Source organism: Phyllobates terribilis, unplaced genomic scaffold (assembly GCF_046119375.1).
Source record: "Phyllobates terribilis strain yellow unplaced genomic scaffold, ASM4611937v1 Scaffold_1__5_contigs__length_1240528914, whole genome shotgun sequence".
Classification (NCBI taxonomy): Eukaryota; Metazoa; Chordata; class Amphibia; order Anura; family Dendrobatidae; genus Phyllobates; species Phyllobates terribilis.
The window spans coordinates 998,093,790-998,110,425 of NW_027362761.1; the positions used below are offsets into that span (position 1 = coordinate 998,093,790).

General features: G+C 39.7%; 1 protein-coding gene across 1 annotated transcript in view; it reads right to left on the minus strand.

Annotated features, from left to right (window-relative positions):
• Window positions 1-8,128: 8,128 nt before the first annotated feature.
• Window positions 8,129-16,636, minus strand: part of LOC141162921 (uncharacterized) — an 88,563-nt gene continuing 80,055 nt past the window's right edge. Inside the window, exons 4-5 of the mRNA XM_073649111.1 lie at window positions 8,322-8,465; window positions 8,129-8,220 (exon numbers count right to left, since the gene is read on the minus strand). Of these exons, the coding sequence (XP_073505212.1) occupies window positions 8,129-8,220; window positions 8,322-8,465 (236 nt within the window). The remainder of the gene's footprint in view (window positions 8,221-8,321; window positions 8,466-16,636) is intronic.

A 16,636-nucleotide genomic window follows, 5' to 3' on the forward strand; every position in this document is an offset into this window, starting at 1 on the left:
TCGCTGATTAGTCGCGCCCGGTCGGCCGCATACATATTCTAGAATACCCGATGCGTTAGAATCGGGCCACCATCTAGTCTATCAATATGGAGGATTGTGGATCAGACATCAGCAGCTGATAGTCACAGACACATCACATTATAAATAATTAATTTAATTAAATTAAAGCCAAATTCTGTGAATAAATAAGAACATTAGATACCACATCAGAATGGACATAATATTACTCAATTTAGCTTAGATTTCCACAATCAATTTTGGAATTATAAGGGTGAAACCAGACAGTACACATTAGCAAACCATTACCACCCATGCTAGTAAATGCCTGCACAATTTTTCTATAAATCATGGTCTGATGGAAAGGTGGTCATGGTTATTAGATTTAATACCAGATGACAACGAGCTGATCTATGCCTTTCCTCACTTACCTTTGCTTTATTTTGGATTTCTCCCCAAATAACTTCAGAGATCATGATTTAATCATTTGCACAGTTTAAAGTAATCACATGAAAGACAGGAAGCAGATAATTGCATCCAAGAGTGTTTTTTTCATGTGTCTAGTCATACTAAGATATCAACGTTTTTAGAGATTACCTTAGGGGGGCTAGTGCTATAGCCAGTCAGCTTTATCATTCATTGACTGGGAATCGGCATCTGGAATGGTTGGATGGACTCATGGTCTGCATCTGTACTGCTCAGTATCACTGCCACCAGTGCTAAGAAGAGCAAAGTACAAACTTCAGACGATCTGGTTCGTTGAAGGAATGTCACAAAGGAAAATATATTACAGGGATACTCCTTGTGGTTGTGTTTTCCCTTTCATTTTGCTTATTTTTTTACATTTTGAACTTTTTATATTTATTCCATGAAGAATCATGCACTATATACCATATTTTTCAGACCATAAAACTCACTTTTTTCCCCCCAAAATTTGGAATGAAAATGGGGGGTGCATCTTATGGTCCGAACGTTACTTTAACGGTGGTGGTGGAGCAGGGATCACAGGAACCTCCGGCGGCGGCAGAGGTGAGATGTGGCTGGAGCCGGGGCCTGAACCTGTGCTGGAGTGGCTGGGGTCGGGCGGTGAAGCAGAGGAGCCGGGGCCTATGCCGGCCTGTGAGCGGCGTCTGGCAGTGCGGCAGAGCAGTGTGTGCGGCTTCAGGTAGCCGCGGCCTTCTACCTGAGGCTGTGATCTACAGGAAAACGGGCATCTGTGCCGGCGCATCTGGAGCTCTGGCGGCCATTTTCCGGTAGATCAAGGACTCAGGAAGATGGCCGCGGCCACTGGAAGCCGCACATGCTGCTCTGCCACATCACCGGACGCCACTTACAGCCCGGCACAGGCCCCGGCTCCTCTGCTTCATCGCTGGACACTGCTCACAGGTCCAGACCCCAGCCGGTCTACAGGCCCCAGCCGGTCCACAGGCCCCAGCAGGTCCACAGGCCCCAGACAGACACAGGCATCTCACCTTCTGCTGCCGTTGGGTTCCTGAGACAGGGAACGGAGGAACCTACAATTCTGCTCCACCACCACCGCAACTCACAGCTGCTGGAGCACCGGCTTCATGTATCCAGGGTCCGCAGCATAACTCTACTTCTGCCAGGCCGGTTTCCTGAAGGACCCTGCCTCCTGTGACCCCCACTCACAAACCCCCCAGGTAAGATACCTAATCAGACTATAAGATGGACCCCATCTTATAAAAAAATATTTTTTTTTCCTATTTTCCACCCCAAAATTTGGGGTACGTCTTATGGTCCGGTGCATCTTATAGTCCAAAAAATATGGTATATGAATTGTTGTTTCAGTTCTGCTTATGCCTAAAGTCATTCATTAGGGAAAGAATGTAGTGTGAGTAGTGAGAAAACAGTCACCATAAGTACATTAATTACCATAGAGACTAGCTGCTATGTAAATAATATGACTAATACTGAATCCATATTAATGAAACTGCGCTAGATGAATAATTCAGAGAAAACTTGTTCATTTGTTTCATTGCCACAACATACATGCAGCACACTTGCTAGCAGAGCAGAAAAATTGGATGAACTGTATTATACTGGGAAAATAACATTTTTATTGCTACATATTTGTGAGCTGAAAAAATATTACAAAGTTCCAAGGTAAAGTAACAAATCTATTAAAGGGCTCCAGCTGAGACTTTGCTATTGTTTACTTTACCATAGATATGAAATGTTAGATGGAATAGACTGACAGCCATCTGGGTCTCCAGACAGTTGAGGAAGATGTCCAGGATGAATTTTTATTCCACCATAGGCTTGCAGACATATAAAATAACAAACCCAGCTCACCCTCTTCAGGTGCAGAGATGCCTCTCTGCTGCTGCTTTTGGTGATTGTTTACTAGTTGCAATGATGACATCACAAATACAGCACACCTCACCGCTGCAACCAATCTCTTTGCTGATGTTGATGGCACAAGCTGCTGATCCCAGTGACTGCAGACCTCTGTTACAATGTCATCACTGCAGCCTGTAAACAAAACTCAGAGCAGCTGTGGTGAGGCATTGCTATATCTGGGGAGGGGGATTAATAGGTGTTTATTATTTTGGACTTTTACAACCCTGTGATTACGAAAAAGTTAACCAGGACAACCCCTCTAAGGACATTGGTCATTACCACATGTCTTCAAAATTATTTTATCGAATCCTATTTAAAGGGACTCTGTCAGTAGGATCAACCCTCCTAAACCATCCATACGAGCACACAGGTCAAAGAAAGCTGAATAAAATGCTACCTTGATATCTGCGATCCGATGTCTTCAGAGATATCCATGTTATTCCTAGGTTGTTCCAGGCTATGGGCCTGGACACTGATCCACATTAGCCACTGCAGTTCTCACAGCACTGCTGTATTGCAACCCTGTCTGCCTGTGATGTGTCAGTTATAATAAACAGTAAATAGAAAAGAGGGCACCGCAAGCAACAATTGAAGCAACAATTAAAAACAATTAGAAATGTCCAGGAAATGACATAAAATACAGAAGTCCAAAAAAGGACTACAAGCCTACAGGTATTAAGACCTAATGAATACAATAAGTCAAAATAATATATATAATAATAAATACAAGGAACACACCAGTGATATTTGCATAAGAGGTCAGCCATCTAAACTGCAGATCATAAACATGAACAATAAAGTGCAGCAGTGCAAGTCAGAGATGGCCAGTTATATGCCCAGTATAATACAAGCTGCCATCACAAACATATAATATTGCACATTTGGCTAACTCCAGCATATGGGGTGCACTTTGTGCTGACAGATTCCCTTTAATGCTGTTTGATAAATATATGTTAAAATGTCATTGCCTTAGGAATTATTGGGTAGCTTTAATTAGTTTTAAATAGTGGAAATTTTAAAAAATAAATAAAAAGACAAAAAACTAATTTCTAATGTACCACTTCACCTAGAAATCTTAGATTCCTGAACTTTGAAATTTGCCTGGAAGATATAGAGCAATCAAACCTAATTATACTTTATTATATTCCTCAGCATCTGGCTAATTGCTACCTATTAGGATCATGTAGAATTGGCCACATTTAAAAGTGAAACTATTTTAATAGAGCTGCCACTTTAATTGGTAATTCCTTTATTCTCAAAGAGAAGCAACATTAAATTTTGTGAATGCATTGTGGCCCAGATTATGATGAGCAACATATCATACCCTTTTACATTCACTATGTTTTATGTGATAATTATAACTGAACTTACTCCAACATCCATAAAAGCAAGCAATTCAAGAAATACAAAATGTACAAAACAATCATAGGCATCATATGGTATACAGTACAGCATGAATAATTCTAGTTAGTAGAGATGAGCAGGACAAGCAAAATTCAAATTTGCCTGTTGGCAAGATTTATCCTCGGAAATTCAATTTGCGGAGATGTTATTTTTCGCAAATTTAATGTCTTATATTATGCTCTATGCTATAATAAGCATAATAAAAATAAAATGTAAAAAAATGCTTATGCTCATCTTAACGCGCAACTCTCTGGCCCCTCTGTTCCTCACCATCACCCGTCCGGTCCTCACTAGAGATGACCGAATATGTTCAAAAAACGATCGCCAATTTCAAATTTGCCACGAACGTTGCACATTCGGATTCGTCATAGGACACATGAGCATTTTTACTTAAAATCGGCAAAATTCAGTAAAAGTGTGGGAAATGATCACGTTTCCACTACAGTATTTTTTATCACTTTGGCTAGGATAGTGGTTCTGTATGATGAGAGGGGGGGCATGTTTGATGAGGGGAAAGGGAAGGGGAAGGGAGAGGTCAGAGGAGCGGCGTACTTGTAATCTAATTTTTTTTCCCTAACTTTATGTGTGCAAATTGCGGCTAGCCAGTCAGGGTGCAGGAACCAACCACAATGTACAGATACAAAGGCTTGTGCCATTGGCTGCCGAAATTACATGTCCCTCTCTATATAAAGAGCAGACCTGGTCTTTTAGAGCCATTTTGTGACTACAACAAATCAGAGAGGATACTCCTGGTCTGCTCCTGGATACTAAGAGATTTTAGCTAGTTAGCTAGGCGGTTGCTTCTAAGTCAGATAGTTTAGGTAGCTAGTGTCCTGTGTAAAATCAACCGTACAGCAGATTTTTTTTCTTGTGCCATTAGTGAAGTCCAGACAAAGACAGCAGGGCACATTTCATAGAACTCTGTTGTGCACTGCTTTTATTGTACTCCATGCATGAGTACACCTTTAAAAATCTAATTTTGCCTGTTACAAATATGATGCAGCACGCCATATCTCAGTTTGTCATTTTGTGGCGGTGAAATTGTACGCAAAGCTCATGCAGAGTTAAAAAATCTATTTTTTTCTGTGACTAATGTGATTCAGCAGGGGAGATCAGTTTGAAATTTCTTGGAGCATATATTCTATTGTATACAGGCCTCATCCAAATTAAAAAAAATACTTTCTTCTGTTACATCCGCCTGTCAACTGAAAATGCTGACAGGCTGACTCTAATAAAAATGAACAAGGGCTGGATTGGGCCAGACTTCTGAACACCACCGGATGATAGCAGCAGAACATAAAGTCAAATCCAGTAGCTTTTTTTGGGGGGGGGGTCTATTCCCATGCACCTCTTCACAACCAGACATGGGTATACGCGTCCTGATTTTGTCTATTTTCTGTTGTCCTCCTCCTTCTCCTCATCCTCCACCACCATATCATCAGGGTGACCAAGATGTAACACCACACCCACATAATTTTTTTTAAGGGTGTTTATGATGCCCATAAGAATTTTTTTTACAGGCCTACCTCTAACATTCTGTATGTTATACAAAATGTTCATGTATACCCTCAGGGGTAAATTGGCATTACCAGTATAGGAGACCCACTCCTTACCAATGGTAACAATTTTTTAATGAGGCCCTCCTCTACGTCTCTTCAAAGGGGTATTGGAGTGTGCCCAAATTTTTGGCAGCCCTTGCAGTCACTGTATGTGCAATAACAGTATAGGAGACCCACTCTTTTATAATGGGAACATTTTTTTTTTACTGAGGCCCTCCTCTATGTCTTTTTAAAGGGGTATTGGGGTGCATCCAAATTTTTGGCAGCCCTTGCATTCACTGCATACACAATAACAGTATAGGAGACCTACTCTTTAATAATGGGAACAACAAAGCATAGCCTGCTGATGGCCCTCTAACAATAGTGAGGGCCGACTGCTGGCCTTTTAACAATAGTAAGGGCCACCTTATTGCCCTGTAAAAATAGGCTTTGTAACTTTCAGAGTCCCTCCTTCATAAATTAAACAGGATGTGTCTGATCATGTCTTATACACCACATGGGCATGTAAGGTAGTAAAATGTTAAAATGACATTTACTGGTGAATGCATTTTTCACGGTTGAAAGTAATGCAAAAGTGCAAAAATGCATCAAAAATGCTACGTGTGAACATAGCCCAAGGTGTGGAGGAGCATTTTTTTTGTGCTTTTTTTGCCTTATATACAAGTCATTATCCTTCAAAGAATGTTCATTAACATTTTTTCCAGGAAAATCCATTTTGGCTTAGTTTTTATGTTTTATTGTGAGTCCATAAAAGTGGTGTAATACTCTGACAACATTGTTCACAGAAGTGACCTGGGAGTCAGAGATGCTTCCAGGGGTCTTCCCCATGCTGTTCCCATGTCATTTCAGCACTGTTCCCATCGATTTGGGCAATTTTTAGGCCCCCTGCTGGACTCCAGGGGGGCTGCTGGAAAAATGCTTGTGTTCCCATTGACTTAGATTGGGCTCATTGCTAGGGTAGAGCACCCAAGCATTCCAATTTGCTCGACCCAAGCAGCGAGCACCCAAGCATTTTAGTGCTCGCTCATCACTACAGTGGGTGCCAAATATATGTGACCATTGGAGTATCTATCAACAGCGAGTCACTACAAAAACAACATACTGGTAAGTATAAAAGAAGTTAAGAAGAGATACAGGTTACAATATTGGCGACAGATAGCATCAAACATCAAGTAGACAACAATAATAAAAAAATATTAACCAAATACAATAAAAATCGCATTCTAGACAAAGGGTTTGAAGCTCAAACTTTCATTAAAGCCTTTGGTGACATTGTATTAAGGGAAAAGATCCATTTGGATTCTCTTTTTAGCAACTCTTTTTTGTAATTCCCTCCTCTAACTCCTAGGTGGACAAGATCAATTCTTTTAATTTTTAGAAATTTAGGGATACTAAAATATCAGGGAAAAGTTTTTAAATTCATTCCTAATGTATCTCACATGTTCTAATGTCCTGACACGGAGTTGACTGTCGTCATTCCAATGTAAATTAGATTACATAGACAGTGTGCATACTTCACAACCATCTCCGATTTACACGTAATGTGATGTGTAATCGTGAAAATTTTTGCACCGTCACTATTAGTGAAGGTATTTGATCTCTCCATGTAATTACAAGCTGAACAATTGCCACATTGGAATGACCCCCAACGTGGTCCAGCCATATCAGTAAAGAATGATTTGGTGGGAGCAAAATAATAACTACGAGTGATCAAGTCTTTTAAATTTTTAGATCTCCTCCATGTCACAGATGGGTGACTTGAGAGATGTTTCTTGAGATCATCATCCGTCAAAACCACTGACCAGTACTTTTTTATGACTGTACCAAGGTCTGTCCATCTAGAATTGAAGGAGGGGATGAATCTAACCTGTGAGTCAATGATGGTCCCCATTTTTTGGTGGTAGTCAGGAGATGATTCCTGGAGGCAAATTTTGCTCTCCAATATCCTGTTCTTATCATTTTTTGGTTCTTGACCCATTGTTTCAAATTTTGAGTAAGGATGCTAGATTCTTTTTCAAATTTAGAGTCATCTGAGCAAATCCTTCTCATTCGAAAAACCTGGCTTATGGGTATTGCTCTATTGATCTGGGGGTTATGCGAGGAGGCTGCATGGAGTTATGTATTGGTAGCAGTGGACTTACGGAATACATTAGTAGTGATGAAACCCTCTCTCAACAAGAACATCAAGAAACTCCACTTTGTTTTTGCTGTATTTTCATGTCAAACGGATACTCTGTTGGTTGCCATTGAGTCTAGTCACTAAAGTTTTCAAAGATGTTTTTGACCCCTGCCAAATAAACAGAATATCATCAATATAGCAAGACCGTGAGATCACAGCGCCAAAGTCCTCCATATTGTAGACCACTTCTCTCTCCCACAACCCCAAGAAAAGGTTGGCGCATGAGGTCACACAAGTCTCCCCCATCGCTGTTCCCTGAAGCTGTAGGAAAACTCGGTCCTTAAAAACACAAAAATTATGTGTTAACGAAAATTGTAATACTACAAAAATAAATAGAATCAAATCAAAACCCACATTTGCAGTATTGAGAAAGGACCTCGACGCTGCAATCCCTTGATAATGCCGAATTGATGTATACAACAATTGGACATCGCAGGTAACTAAGAACATGTCGTGTCCCAGTTGTACTTCATTCAGATGTTTAAGAGTGTCCATAGTGTCCCTGACAAAAGATAGGAAGATTTCAACTCATTGCTGCAAATAGTAGTCAATAAACCAGCATACACTCTCACATAACCCCCGATGCCTACTACGATTGGTCGCCCAGGCGGATTAGTGGTATTCTTGCTTATTTTGGCATTAAGTAAAAGGTGGGAACAACCAGGAACTTGGTAGTTAACCCCTCCAACATGTTGTTAGTAATTATATCTTTACGAAAGCCTGCAAGAAGAATGGAATCTAGTTTCACTTTGAAACATTGAAGAGGATTTTTATCCCACCGCTTCTAACAATTGGTCTACAGGCTTCTCGCTCATACATACCTGTGGGCCACACTACAACATTTCCCCCCTTATCAGTTGGTTTAATAACAAACTCTTTCATATTTTTAAGCTCCCTAATGGCTCTGTTTTCCCCAAATGTTAGGTTAAAATTAGCCGTATGCCATGGGATATTAGATAGTTCTTCTTTTACAAGTTTGTAAAAGAAGTCAACATTAGGACAAACCCTTGAAGGGGGGAAATGTAGCAAGTGGCCATACAAATATGTTGGAAAATGAGTTGGGCTGTAGAGATTCTAATGTTATAATATGACCGGTTGCACAGGATAAAGAATTTCTTTTAGGGGATATATAATGAATGGAATTCCCACAATTACTAGTATATGTTTCCGATATACCATTAGTCTATAATATAAACTTGATATAATGCTCTCCTTGTACTGCCTCTCGGTGACACTATCAGATACACTCCTGGCGGCTGCCTGCAAGAGAATACCACGCATGCACTACCTCATGTGCCGTGGGACGAAGCTCATTTGATGCGAGGCATCGCCTCTGCATTTGGCCGGGTCGGCTGACCCGGTCATGTGCTATCGTGATGTCTGCATTGAGCGCCGGCCCCTCGGTGATGAGGCATCATGGCAGCAATGCGCTACAGTATAGGAGCGGTCATTCTCTCTTAATGGGTTACAATATAGAATGGCGATTACATTGTGCTCCGACACCTTCTGACGAAACCGCAGGTAGCTGTGAAATGCGTCACGGTGCACAGCAGTCTTGCTCTTTTCCTTTCCTATTATGGCCACAGGTAATAATTTTTGACTTCTAGATGTGTTTATTGTAGCACACTTGATTAATATTCATGTTTGATAGGCTACTATAGGTAATAGGAAAGATATACTTGTCTAAATGCTATTCTAGCACAACTTGCATTTTTTGTATTTGTTTTCTGTACAATTCATTTGGTTTTTGGCATGCTTTATTGTTACCCAACTCTTTGCCTCATAATAAGCTATCTAGCCAAATGTAATATGCCATTATGAATTGAAATACAGAACTACTTTGTGTTTTCTGTATCTTGTCTATATATGTGTATTTTATTGATCATCTATGTTTATTACATTTTATATGCTATGATATGTACACCCATGTTTGAATACCTAACAAGCTTTGGCTGTTTATGTAACAAAATGCTCACTAAGAGAATATTTCTAAGATCACTCTGTCTCATCTCAGAATCCAAAGTTGAGGGAGTCATGAAGTAGCAGATGAAGATTTTTGGTTGGGAAGTAGGGTAGAAATGTTCACCAGTATTTGTCAGTCATATGGTATGCATTATTTTAGAACACTGGAAATAATTCATACGCTCACTAACTTTTCTTTCTTTTAATAAATCAATGAGTAGTGACTAGAGATGAGAGTTGTTCGACTCGAACTGTTCGCCAATCTCAAATTCGAGCTGTTTTGGGCGGTGTTCGAGCCGTTCAGCGAACACGAACGATTTGAGAAAAATTCGGCTGTTCGAGGTTATGTTCGATAACTGTTCGTGCACCAAAATCATAACTGGATTTTTTCTCAGTAATGATGAAAATTAATGTTAATATGCAGTTTGAGTGTACAGCGGGGCGGGGGGAGGGGCAGGGGATGAATCTCTGCAGGAATAATGAAGATCTCCATTTTTTTTTCTCTTTCCCGCATTTACAGTGGGGAGGTGCAATCTGTCAGCCTATCAGCAGCGCACACACGGAGCGAAGTGCTTTTTTTCACACAAGCAAGGGCATGTGTCATTGGCAGTGTATGTCACATGTCCTTGCCCTATAAGACCAAGCCATTTTTCCCGTCGCCACCATTTTCTCACTGCTGCAGCTGCGTGTTAGACGGCACCGCTGTTGCTGTCTGCGCTATACCTTGTTAATTTCAAGCCAATTTTCGCAGAAATCTACAGATAGCTTGGGAGTAGGGAATAGTTGTGATTGCAGTCCTTTTAAGGACTATGTTACAGCATTTCCTACGACTTTTATCAGGCAGGTCTGTGCTCTTAAATAGATAGGTTGTGGGAGTAAAGACTAATTGTAATTGCAGTCCTTTTCAGGACTAGGTTACATCAGTTCCTATCAGTTTTTGCCAGGCAGGTCTGTGCCAGTGCTGTGCAAGTTTTTTTCACAGCATTTGGCTGAATCTAGCAAAGCTAATCCTTTTTGGCCTATTGCAGAGTGTGTTAGTCAGTGGAGTAGCCTATCTGTGTTGCAAGATATACCACCTGTGTATAGAATACCAATTTTTTTACTGCACCTAGTGAAGTAAAATCTTTTGGGCATAGCATCATTCTATTAGTCCATCTATACTGACCTCCATCAGGTTGCAAATTGAATATCATTTTTTTCTGCATCTAGCTCTGAAAAAATATTTGGGCTTCTAGCAGAGTGTGGGACTTGTTCTATTAGTCCATCTATACTGACCTCCATCAGGTTGCAAACTGAATATAATTTTTTTTCTGCATCTAGCTCTGAAAAAATATTTGGCCTTCTAGCAGTGTGTGGGACTTTCTCTATTAGTCCATCTATACTGACCTCCATCAGGTTGCAAATTAAAAATAATTTTTTGTCGCCATCTAGCTCTGAAAAAATATTTGGGCTTCTAGCAGTGTGTGCGACTTTCTCTATTAGTCCATCTATACTGACCTCCATCAGGTTGCAAACTGAATATATTTTTTTTCTGCATCTACGTCTGAAAAAATATTTGGGCTTCTAGCTGTGTGTGGGACTTGTTCTATTAGTCCATCTATACTGACCTCCATCAGGTTGCAAATTGAATATCATTTTTTTCTGCATCTAGCTCTGAAAAAATATTTGGGCTTCTAGCAGAGTGTGGGACTTGTTCTATTAGTCCATCTATACTGACCTCCATCAGGTTGCAAACTGAATATAATTTTTTTTCTGCATCTAGCTCTGAAAAAATATTTGGCCTTCTAGCAGTGTGTGGGACTTGTTCTATTAGTCCATCTATGCTGACCTCCATCACGTTGCAAATTCAAAATAATTTTTTGTCCGCATCTAGGTCTGAAAAAATATTTGGCCTTCTAGCAGTGTGTGGGACTTTCTCTATTAGTCCATCTATACTGACCTCCATCAGGTTGCAAATTAAAAATAATTTTTTGTCTGCATCTAGCTCTGAAAAAATATTTGGGCTTCTAGCAGTGTGTGCGACTTTCTCTATTAGTCCATCTATACTGACCTCCATCAGGTTGCAAACTGAATATATTTTTTTTCTGCATCTACGTCTGAAAAAATATTTGGGCTTCTAGCTGTGTGTGGGACCTGTTCTATTAGTCCATCTATACTGACCTCCATCAGGTTGCAAATTGAATATCATTTTTTTCTGCATCTAGCTCTGAAAAAATATTTGGGCTTCTAGCAGAGTGTGGGACTTGTTCTATTAGTCCATCTATACTGACCTCCATCAGGTTGCAAACTGAATATAATTTTTTTTCTGCATCTAGCTCTGAAAAAATATTTGGCCTTCTAGCAGTGTGTGGGACTTGTTCTATTAGTCCATCTATGCTGACCTCCATCACGTTGCAAATTCAAAATAATTTTTTGTCCGCATCTAGGTCTGAAAAAATATTTGGCCTTCTAGCAGTGTGTGGGACTTTCTCTATTAGTCCATCTATACTGACCTCCATCAGGTTGCAAATTAAAAATAATTTTTTGTCTGCATCTAGCTCTGAAAAAATATTTGGGCTTCTAGCAGTGTGTGGGACTTTCTCTATTAGTCCATGTATACTGACCTCCATCAGGTTGCAAACTGAATATATTTTTTTTCTGCATCTACGTCTGAAAAAATATTTGGGCTTCTAGCTGTGTGTGGGACTTGTTCTATTAGTCCATCTATACTGACCTCCATCAGGTTGCAAACTGAATATAATTTTTTTCTGCATCTACCTCTGAAAAAATATTTCGGCTTCTAGCAGTGTGTGGTACTTGTTCTATTAGTCCATCTATACTGACCTCCATCAGGTTGCAAACTGAATATAATTTTTTTCTGCATCTAGCTCTGAAAAAATATTTGGCCTTCTAGCAGTGTGTGGGACTTGTTCTATTAGTCCACCTATACTGACCTCCATCAGGTTGCAAATTCAAAATAATTTTTTGTCTGCATCTAGCTCTGAAAAAATATTTGGCCTTCTAGCAGTGTGTGGGACTTTCTCTATTAGTCCATCTATACTGACCTCCATCAGGTTGCAAACTGAATATAATTTTTTTCTGCATCTACCTCTGAAAAAATATTTCGGCTTCTAGCAGTGTGTGGTACTTGTTCTATTAGTCCATCTATACTGACCTCCATCAGGTTGCAAAATGAATATAATTTTTTTCTGCATCTAGCTCTGAAAAAATATTTGGCCTTCTAGCAGTGTGTGGGACTTGTTCTATTAGTCCACCTATACTGACCTCCATCAGGTTGCAAATTCAAAATAATTTTTTGTCTGCATCTAGCTCTGAAAAAATATTTGGCCTTCTAGCAGTGTGTGGGACTTTCTCTATTAGTCCATCTATACTGACCTCCATCAGGTTGCAAATTGAATATAATTTTTTTCTGCATCTAGCTCTGAAAAAATATTTGGGCTTCTAGCAGTGTGTGGGACTTGTTCTATTAGTCCATCCATATTGACCTCCATCAGGTTGCAAACTGAATATAATTTTTTTCTGCATCTAGCTCTGAAAAAATATTTGGCCTTCTAGCAGTGTGTGGGACTTGTTCTATTAGTCCATCTATACTGACCTCCATCACGTTGCAAATTCAAAATAATTTTTTGTCTGCATCTAGCTCTGAAAAAATATTTGGCCTTCTAGCAGTGTGTGGGACATTCTCTATTAGTCAATCTATACCGACCTCCATCAGGTTGCAAATTAAAATTAATTTTTATCTGCATCTACCTCTGAAAAAATATTTGGGCTTCTAGCTGTGTGTGGGACTTGTTCTATTAGTCCATCTATACTGACCTCCATCAGGTTGCAAACTGAATATAATTTTTTTCTGCATCTAGCTCTGAAAAAATATTTGGGCTTCTAGCAGTGTGTGGGACTTGTTCTATTAGTCCATCTATACTGACCTCCATCAGGTTGCAAATTAAAAATAATTTTTGTCTGCATCTAGCTCTGAAAAAATATTTGGCCTTCTAGCAGTGTGTGGTACTTTCTCTATTAGTCCATCTATACTGATCTCCATCAGGTTGCAAATTGAATATAATTTTTTTCTGCATCTAGCTCTGAAAAAATATTTGGGCTTCTAGCAGTGTGTGGGACTTGTTCTATTAGTCCATCTATACTGACCTCCATCAGGTTGCAAATTAAAAATAACTTTTATCTGCATCCAGCTCTGAAAAAATATTTGGCCTTCTAGCAGTGTGTGGGACTTGTTCTATTAGTCCATCTATACTGACCTCCATCACGTTGCAAATTAAAAATAATTTTTTGTCTGCATCTAGCTCTGAAAAAATATTTGGCCTTCTAGCAGTGTGTGTGACTTTCTCCATTAGTCCATCTATTCTGACCTCCATCAGGTTGCAAATGAAAAATAATTTTTATCTGCATCTACCTCTGAAAAAATATTTGGGCTTCTAGCTGTGTGTGAGACTTGTTCTATTAGTCCATCTATACTGACCTCCATCAGGTTGCAAACTGAATATAATTTTTTTCTGCATCTAGCTCTGAAAAAATATTTGGCCTTCTAGCAGTGTGTGGGACTTTCTCTATTAGTCCATCTATACTGACCTCCATCAGGTTGCAAATTAAAAATAATTTTTATCTGCATCTAGCTCTGAAAAAATATTTGGCCTTCTAGCAGTGTGTGGGACTTTCTATATTAGTCCATCTATACTGACCTCCATCAGGTTGCAAATTAAAAATAATTTTTATCTGCATCTAGCTCTGAAAAAATATTTGGCCTTCTAGCAGTGTGTGGGACTTTCTCTGTTAGTCCATCTATACTGACCTTAATCAGGTTGCAAATTAAAAATAATTTTTATCTGCATCTAGCTCTGAAAAAATATTTGGGCTTCTAGCAGTGTGTGGGACTTGTTCTATTAGTCCATCTATACTGACCTCCATCAGGTTGCAAATTAAAAATAATTTTTGTCTGCATCTAGCTCTGAAAAAATATTTGGCCTTCTAGCAGTGTGTGGGACTTTCTCTATTTTTCCATCTATACTGATCTCCATCAGGTTGCAAATTGAATATAATTTTTTTCTGCATCTAGCTCTGAAAAAATATTTGGGCTTCTAGCAGTGTGTGGGACTTGTTCTATTAGTCCATCTATACTGACCTCCATCAGGTTGCAAATTAAAAATAACTTTTATCTGCATCTAGCTCTGAAAAAATATTTGGCCTTCTAGCAGTGTGTGGGACTTGTTCTATTAGTCCATCTATACTGACCTCCATCACGTTGCAAATTCAAAATAATTTTTTGTCTGCATCTAGCTCTGAAAAAATATTTGGCCTTCTAGCAGTGTGTGTGACTTTCTCCATTAGTCCATCTATTCTGACCTCCATCAGGTTGCAAATGAAAAATAATTTTTATCTGCATCTACCTCTGAAAAAATATTTGGGCTTCTAGCTGTGTGTGGGACTTGTTCTATTAGTCCATCTATACTGACCTCCATCAGGTTGCAAACTGAATATAATTTTTTTCTGCATCTAGCTCTGAAAAAATATTTGGCCTTCTAGCAGTGTGTGGGACTTTCTCTATTAGTCCATCTATACTGACCTCCATCAGGTTGCAAATTAAAAATAATTTTTATCTGCATCTAGCTCTGAAAAAATATTTGGCCTTCTAGCAGTGTGTGGGACTTTCTATATTAGTCCATCTATACTGACCTCCATCAGGTTGCAAATTAAAAATAATTTTTATCTGCATCTAGCTCTGAAAAAATATTTGGCCTTCTAGCAGTGTGTGGGACTTTCTCTATTAGTCCATCTATACTGACCTCCATCAGGTTGCAAATTAAAAATAATTTTTTGTCTGCATCTAGCTCTGAAAAAATATTTGGCCTTCTAGCAGTGTGTGGGACTTTCTCTATTAGTCCATCTATACTGACCTTAATCAGGTTGCAAATTAAAAATAATTTTTATCTGCATCTACCTTTGAAAAAATATTTGGGCTTCTAGCTGTGTGTGGGACTTTTTCTATTAGTCCATCTATACTGACCTCCATCAGGTTGCAAACTGAATATCATTTTTTTCTGCATCTAGCTCTGAAAAAATATTTGGCCTTCTAGCAGTGTGTGGGACTTTCTCTATTAGTCCATCTATACTGACCTCCATCAGGTTGCAAACTGAATACAATTTTTTTCTGCATCTACCTCTGAAAAAATATTTGGGCTTCTAGCTGTGTGTGGGACTTGTTCTATTAGTCCATCTATACTGACCTCCATCAGGTTGCAAATTGAATATAATTTTTTTCTGCATCTAACCCAGCCAATAGTTTTGGCCTAATACCACAGTTTGGCCACTCAGCTCTGCTCGGTTCCCATCCATTGTTTTTTTGTGCAAACAACTCCAGAGTTGTGAATTAGTTAACCACCAAAATGAGTGGAAAAAGGCCTGCTGCTGGTGGAAAGGGGAAAAAAGGATGTGTCCGTGGGGTAGGTGTTAAAGCAACAGTAACATCTGCAGAAGAAAGACCATCTTCCAGCCAAACTAAAATGTCTACTTCTTTTAGCGGACAATGTGATAAGATCGCTTTCTTACGGCCAAGCCAATCGCTACAAATTGCAGATGAGGCACAAAAACAGCAGGTGCTTCAATGGATATCAAGTGTTCCTTTAAGTGGGCTCTCCTCCACATCAACTTCAACATCACAAATACTCCAGTCCTCAAAGGTGTCACCCCAATCGCACTTGCTTCCTCACAGCTCCCAAATCTCCAGCTGCCCGTCTGAGTATGAGGTAGAACAGATGGTTGAGTCTGCAGAGCTGTTTACTTATACTATAGCCTGGGAATCAGAGGTCGACTCCAGCGCTTCTGTGAATCCAGACGAGGAAATGATCTGCACTGATGCCCAGAATCTTTATGAGTCGGATCCAGGACCAGACGCAGAAGGTTCTGACCATAATGTAGACCCTCATTCCCAAACTGTAACTCCTGTTGGTGGAGACAATGAGGAAGACGATGATGAGACTCAAATACCTGATTGGAGCAACAACTTTAGTTTTTTGTCAGGGCAGGAACAGGTTGGCTCTGAGGACGACGGGTGTGATAACGCACAGGGTGATGATGATGAGGTTGGAGATCCCACTTACTGTCAACCCACAGTCAGCCAAGAGATGAGGTCAGCACAGGAGGTGGAGGAGGATGCTAGTGA